At 46.1% G+C, this 7,620-nt stretch overlaps 2 protein-coding genes across 3 annotated transcripts in view; both read right to left on the bottom strand.

The window, feature by feature from the left end:
* Positions 1 to 28, bottom strand: part of ORAI2 (ORAI calcium release-activated calcium modulator 2) — a 12,262-nt gene extending 12,234 nt beyond the window's left edge. The window contains exon 1 of the mRNA XM_014550135.1: positions 18 to 28. The gene's annotated coding sequence lies outside the window, so the exon portion shown is untranslated. The remainder of the gene's footprint in view (positions 1 to 17) is intronic.
* A 4,330-nt stretch (positions 29 to 4,358) lies between these two features.
* PRKRIP1 (PRKR interacting protein 1 (IL11 inducible)) overlaps positions 4,359 to 7,620 on the bottom strand; it is a 25,031-nt gene continuing 21,769 nt past the window's right edge. For both annotated transcript variants that reach the window (XM_014550157.1, XM_005879138.2), the window contains one exon: positions 4,359 to 5,634. In XM_014550157.1, the coding sequence (XP_014405643.1) occupies positions 5,534 to 5,634 (101 nt within the window). In that variant the 3' untranslated portion in view covers positions 4,359 to 5,533. The remainder of the gene's footprint in view (positions 5,635 to 7,620) is intronic.

Here is a 7,620-nt window from a genome sequence, read left to right as displayed (position 1 = left end):
GTGAAACCCGCGGGGACCTAGCCCGGCTGCCGCACGCTCGGGATTCCAACCCTGGTGAGCACGCGCGCGGAGAGCTCCTCTAGTGTTCTCAGATGTAAGGCACCTGGGGTGAAAATGTCTCCGCGTAGACCCAGCCCCTTCCATCCGCTGCTGCAGGGAACCTCTCATCCGCAATGGCGAACTCTCCGATTTTACAATCTAGATATTCCAACAGGGCCGTTCTTTTCAGGAAGTGCACATGAATGGAACCACCAGGCGAGATGGGTTCATATCAGCCTGCCTGCCAGACGGCCCCTCAGAGTCCTTCCTCCATGCCCTACATAGGATTTTTCCATCTGTCACACAGCACTGAACCGTGACACACTTATCCAAAAAAATAATATCTTCTGGTCCAGGAGGACACGTACAAAACAAATTAAGCCAGTTCCCCCTCTGGTTATTGCCCTAACAAAGGTTATAGGAAAATCCTGGGGACTGATTACTGCCCTGCCTCCATGGCTACAGGAAAGGGGCAAAATCCCCCAAATGCAACCATACTGTGGCTTTCAAACCTCAAAGCTCTTCATAAAATGACCTGGAAAAAAAACAGGAAGAAAAACACTAAACTACAGTAGTTGTGTCATAGATGAGAATTCTTTCAGCAACAGTCATTTGCTTGTTGAGTTCTCAGCCTTGAAGCCATAATGTACAACCTTTGCAAAAATTCCTATGCTAGTCAGCGATGCCTCCACCCCAAGCACATTAATCCAGCATGACTGGACAAAAACAATTACCAGTGCTTTTCAGAGTTAGTTTCCTACCAAACACAGAAAATGGCTTTTCCTTGCCCCCCGCCCCTCCCCCCCCCCGCTCAAAGATTGAGAAAGATGAAGGCACCAGATTGAAAGGATATATATATATATAAATTTATTGATTTCAGAGAGGGAGACATAGAAACACTAATGATGAGAGAGAATCATCAATCAGTCGCCTCCTGCACACCCCCACACTGGGGATCGAGTCGGCCAGTTGGGCATGTGCCCTGACCAGGAATTGGACCATGACCTCCTGGTTCATAGGTTACACTCAACCACTGAGCCACACCGGCTGGGCTGAAAGGAGATTGAATGATCACAGTACTAATCGTTGGGGGGCCCCTCAGGTGCCCAGGTAGTTGAATGGGAGTTACATGGAGGGGTTAGGAGGTTCAGTTAAACGTCCACAAGTACCAGCTCCCCAGCAGATGTTTGGGGCTATTTTCCTAGTTGGTTGACCTTGGCAAGTTGCTTCCTCCCCCAAGGCCTAAGTTACCCCAAAGGCCAGCTCTCTGAGGCACACCTCTGGGGTCAACCATATGCTAGTTTTCCTCTTCAGCAGATGCCCGTCGTTCAGTGAAGACTGAGGTCCCTACTTTCCTCTCCACCCCAGATCTTATCAAACCGGAATGGCCACACAGCGGGTGTAAACAGTGTATCCAGTCCCCTTCTCCATTCACTCTTACGGCCTATTCCTTGTCATCACCCTCTGTGAAATCTCACATTCAAATATCCCGCTTTCTGACTCTTTCTCACTTAGTTCTCAAACCACTGCCTCTCTTCCTTGACCTGCTGGGACCCACTTTCTCCCTCTCAGTCTCCTTCCTCTTCAGCTTGACCCCTTCCTGCCACCATCTTTTCCCACTTGATGCCAAACTTGATAAGAGAGCTGTCATCACTTCCTTCACTTCCTCCTCAGCCTTCTGCAGTTCACTGACATTGTATCGCTACATTCAGAAGGTATTTCAGCCATTGCCTTGTCTGTCATTGATTACCCCCCCCCCCCCCCAATCTGGAAACACTCTCCTCTTTTGCTCCAGTGACCCCACCTGACTTTCCCCCTGTGCAGGATGCTCCTCTTCTGTCTGTCCCCTAGATGCGGGTGTTTCTCAGGGTTGTCTGGGTCTCCCTCTCTATTCTTCCTGACTGGTCTCTCCCACTCCCCTTGTTTCAGGAGCCTAAATCATCACCTTCTAGCCCTGATCCTTTTCCAGCCTGGCAGGGGGTATCCCAAACTTCACCATGCCCAGAGCTGAATTCCTCCTTTCCCTTACATACTTGCTCTGCTTCCTGGGTTACCTATTTCCGGGGCTGTGTGACCATCCACCCAGCTAGTGACGCTATAGATCCGGTGTCATTCCTGACTCCTCCCCTACCACCAAGTGCTGTGAATTCTCCCACCTAAATGTCTCTGGAATTTCTACCATTTCCCTCTGCCCCCATGGCCTCTGTACTAATACAGGCCATCATTACCTACAGTCTACATTATTCCAAGAACTTGCCACCTGTCCCCTCCCTTCCATTGTTTTTTTTTTAGAGTATTTTAGCTTTTAAAAAAAAAATCTTTATTGATTTCAGAGAGGAAAGGAGGGATAGAAAAATCAATGGGGAGAGAGAATCATTGATCAGCTGCCTCCTGCATGCCCCCCACTGGGGATCAAGCCTGCAACCCAGGTACCTGCCCAGACCAGGAATCAAACCGTGACCTCCTGGTTCATAGGTCGATGCTCAACCACTGAACCACGCCCAGCCAGTCCCTTTCTATTGTTGATCAGGAAGTAGAGGGTTGGATTCCTGTGAGCCCCTGATCACATCAGCTGATCAACACATAACCTTATTTTATGTTTTTGTTTAATGACACCTTTGTCAATATGTATTATTGATTCATTAACATTGAACTCATAGCCAACAGTGCTATAACTCATGCCTGAATGAAGGATATCTAAGGCTTCTTGTGCTTAAGAACACTAGCCAGTTTGGCTCAGTGGATAAGAGCATCTGCCCGCAGACTGAAGCATCCCAGATTTGATTCTGGTCAAGGGCATGTACTATAGTTGCAGGCTTGATCCCAGGCCCTGGTTGGGGCACATGCTAGAGGCAACCAATTGATGTGTCTCTCTCACATCAATGTTTCTGTCTCTCCTCACTCCCTTCCACTCTCTCTAAAAATCAATGGAAAAATATCCTCAGGTGAGGAGTAACAAAAAACAAAACAAGAACACTAGACTGCACTTCACCATTACATTTGAGGGACATTTTAAACAGAAACCACCAACAATAAGCAATAAATGTAAAAAACCTGTTATTAAGTAAGTCTGTGCTCAAACAAAAAGGCAGAGCACTCACGACCTTGTTTAACCTCAGTTGGGAATGTGTGCATCAGGCAACTCAAAATTTTGCCATTCTGTGAATGTCTGCAAATGACCACAAAAACATGAGTATTAATTTTGGGATTACAAATAAATTTTGGTGAGTTCATAAACATAGAACTTGTGAAAAAATGAGAATCAATTATATTTAAAACTATGACATAGTGATATCCTGTATTACTATGCACACAAACGCACCAGGGGCTTATTAAAGGAGGGCCCTATAGCCTACAGCCCTGGCACCAAGAGCAGCCCCGGGAGCCCCTCCCCACCAGGTCTGGGCTCTGCACAGCTTCTTCCCCAGGGCAGCACAGTGCTGTGGGGTGGGGCTAGGGTGAAGGATTCTGGATCACGCTACGTGGGTCCAAAGGCCAGCTCCACCACTTATTTGCTGGGTGACCTGGGCTGGTTTCCAGACGTGTTTATAAATCTTGTTTGGTAAATCTATTTGGGACTTCTAATAAAAGGGCAAACAGTATTCTAATACAAACAACTGGGCCTCCTAGCTCAGGGCTGCCACTGAGTGCTCAGTATTTGGTGAGTGAACGAAGGTCTAATGTTTGATAAATCAGAATTCTTACACATGGGACAGCCAAGTTATATATACCTTTGTTAATTTCTTCCTATCCACAAGCTAATCATAGGGCATTACTTAATGATTCTCCCCAATCATGACCTTTTTTTGGGGGGAGGGGGTATCCTCTCAGTATCGCCCCCTTCTTTCTCACTGATGGCATCTAATTGTTCCTCTTTCCCAAATAAGCCATACCCTGAAGAAGAGAAACTGAGTCATTCAACCTAAGGTATAAATGACCCCTTAAAAACTGTCAGAAACATCTTACCTAAACATCATCTTCTGAAATCTAGTAAAGGTGTGAAACATAAACACCTGCCTGGTATCCTATTTGTTTAGCCTTCCAGCCACCTGTCCAACACACGTATCACTAAGCTCTTGGCCAGGTGCACCAGAGGGAGTAGGAAGTGACTTGCCCAGAGTTCCCAGTCTCATCAGAGGCAGGGTCAGGGCTCGAACCCAAATCTTCCAACTCCACACTCCACAGTCTCCAGTGAAAGACAACACCCACGAGATCCAGGCTGGACTTAAAGCAAGAGCTGTGACACACAGGCTGGGGGGGAAATAAGGAAAACCAACCAGCCAGTCCCTGAAAAGAGAAACATGGATTTCAAAATGTACGGCCAGAGTGTGTGTGTTAATTTATTAGGGTTGACTTTCCATTTCAGCTTCCAGGAAAAGAAAAATTCCCGTGAATCACTTAATATTAACCAGACTTTGATGTATTACAATAAAATAGGGAAGTTTACAAAAAAATCCCTGTGATTTGAACTGCTGAAAGGGCAGAAATGATCACAAATGTCACCTGGCTCAGGGCAGGGCCAGGGAAATCAATACTATAAAAGTGAAAGAAAACATTCACTCAAAACCATGATCCTTAATTCTATCAAATTCCATAAAAGCAGTGAGATATTCTTAGAAATTTGGAGTTGGAGATAATCCAAAAAGTGAGCAAAGGCTCTAATTAGAAACCATCTTTGTCCTTCTTATTGCCTGAAAGGCAACCTCAAATTTCTAATTAGAAGCCCCTTGACATCAGGATGAAAACACACTTTGGGCCATGGATTCCCACCTCCTCCCCCTTCTAGTCTGACTAGGATTCCCCATGTCCTCTACTCTGATTCAGCCCAGCCTGGATTCTCCACCTGCTTCTTTATTAGTCTCCAATCATTTTCCCTGGATGCATCCCACATCTCCCTTTGCATATGCCCAAGGCTTCCCAAAACACACCTGTGTACTGGGAGCAGCTGGGCAGGGGCACATGTTCTGAGGTGCAGTCTGCACCCTCAGCTGAAGGAAATGGAGGTCAGGTGCCGTGCAGTGCAAGTCAGCTCCAGAACCAAGGCCATTTCACTCAATGAGTCTGGGAACAGGCCCGTTAACAGGCCTCATCCCTATCATCTAATTTTCACAGCCTTCCCTACACTTCGGCACTTCACAGGTCCAATCAAAACCTCAAGTTTTTCTGTTCTTTAATAAATAAACATTCCTTTTACAGATACCAGCCCAAAACTCATCAACGTCCAAATATGTGAGAACAGACAGCAGGGGCAGGTTATACGTTTCCCCCTTTAGCGGGAACATGAATGAACTCCGCTTGGCAATGCCCTTGAGTGTCCAGGAGACAGTCCTCTCTGTCCCTATTGGCAGGGCCACAAGCAGTCAGGATGGCTTCCACTTGCTTCTATCCAGCGAGGCCTTGGGAGAGAGACAGTTCAAACAGTCGCCTTTCTCCTTGGTCATGTGGAGGATTTTCTGAGGCCCTGGGCTCCAGAAAGCCACTGTGGCCAACACTGTCATCGCCCCATGATGAAGCTGGGCTCTTCCTCTTTCTCCTCCTCTGTCCCAGATGTCTCCTCAGAACTACTGGATGGCTGCTCTTGGTTCTGACCGGATCCTGTAATCACATGACATTCGGATTAGAGATGTCCACACTCACTCAGGTAATCCAGGATGCTTTAGAAAAAGAAGTGCTGTGGCGACATTAGGAAGCTGTCATTCCTGGATGGACAAGTGAGCCAGAAGAGGTCCTCATCTGTCAGTCCTCACCTCCACTGCCCAGTATAAAAGGGTCCATATCACAGAACTGATCTACCACCGCTGGGGGGTAGATCTCATCCTTATTAAAAAGATCCAGCAGCATACACAACGCTGATGCCCCATACATCAAGCTTCACTGTTTTTATATGGTCCTCACCACCACTTTGCCAGGGCAACGTCCCCAACCAGCCCTTTAACATTTAGCATTTAATACTGACACTGCTGTTGATGTCTCAAGCTCTCACACTGCAGTCTGCAAAAGGATTTTCTTTTTCTTTTCTTCCCTAAAGTGATTGGAGGGTTGTTTAAAAATATGTTTTTTTAAAATTGATTTTAGAGAGAGAGAGAGAAGGGAGAGGGGAGGGAAGGGGGAGAGAGGGAGAGGGAGAGAAACATCGATTGGCTGCCTCCTGCATGCCCTCTACTGGAGATGGAGCCTGAAACCATGGCATGTGCCCTGACTAGTAACTGAACCTGTGATCTTTGGTGCTGGGAGGATAGTCAACCACACTGGCCAGGAGCAAAGGGATTTTAAAAAACTGTGTAGCAAAGGACTCTGCCCACACAAATATGTCAGCTTCCTGGCTCTTCCCACAGACTTAGAACCTTCTCTTGACACTCCATGTGCAGTTCTGAATTCCAGTGTTTTCCCTGGCATGACTGCCAGCACCCACAGTGCCACTGAGCTGGCCAAAAGCAGAGCACAAAGACAACATGTTCCCAACTCCTCCTCCCTCTTTTTGGGAGCAGAGGAGTGGGTAAAAGCCAGAACAAGGCAGAGACAGAGCCCTCAGAGGCAGCACCAGTCCTCCAGCTCAGTCCAGCCCAGGTGGCCACTTGCAGGCACTGTGGGCTCACCCAGACCCATCAATGGGCCTCCTCCCTGCAGATGTGCAGGAATTCCAGCGCCCACAGGCACCCAGAGATTTGCTCCTGCTGTCATCACAGGGCCAAAGAGCTTCAAGGCAGGAAACCTTGGGGTGCCCAGGCACAGTAGAGTCTAAAAATCACTTTCACACCCTAGGACGAGACACTTAAAAATACTCATGGCAATGGGTTAAATCATCTCTAAGATTTAATTTAATAAATTTAGGATATTCCTCCTTCTCCTCAACCTCATGCCAAAAAGAATGAGAAATTTCAGAAGTACAAATGGTGAGCATGTTTTAATAATATTTGTTGAACATCTATTATGTTCCAGGCACTGTGCCAATTCTTTACTGTCTTGTTTAACTCTAAATACCTACCATATATCCATTTTACAGATGAGGAATAAAGCTCAGAGAAGTTAAGTAATTTGCTATGAAGGTCTCATAATCAGTAAAACAAGGATCCAGGATTCAGACCTGAACTATTTAACTCTTCAGGCTTCTAACAACCTTGTCTGAAGAAATGCATAAGAAAACTCAGGCAAAAGAAAAACAAGGTGGACACAGGACTGAGGTGAGCATACTGAATGGATAAGCAAAATATGGTCTAGCCATACAATGGAATATTATTCTAACACATGCTAAAACATGGATGAACCTTGAAGACATTATATTAAGTGAAACAGGCCAGTCATAGAAAGACAAATATTCTATTCCTTTTATATGAGGTTTCCTGAATAGTGAAAATCACAGACACAGAAAGTAAAATGTGGTTGCCAGGGACTGGGGGAGGAGGAATAGGAGTTACTGTTTAATAGGTATAGTTTCCTTTTTATAAGATGAAAAGAGTTACGGGGATTCATGGTGAAAATGGTAGCAAAATGATTTGAATGTATTCAATACCAATGAACTATGCAGTTAAGATGGTAAATTTTATATGTATTTTACTCATCCAGCCCCCCCACCCCTCACCC

Source organism: Myotis brandtii, unplaced genomic scaffold (genome assembly GCF_000412655.1).
Source record: "Myotis brandtii unplaced genomic scaffold, ASM41265v1 scaffold583, whole genome shotgun sequence".
Taxonomy (NCBI): Eukaryota; Metazoa; Chordata; class Mammalia; order Chiroptera; family Vespertilionidae; genus Myotis; species Myotis brandtii.
The sequence above is the reverse complement of the archived record's forward strand: the minus strand, read 5'-3'. Positions and strand labels throughout refer to the sequence as shown.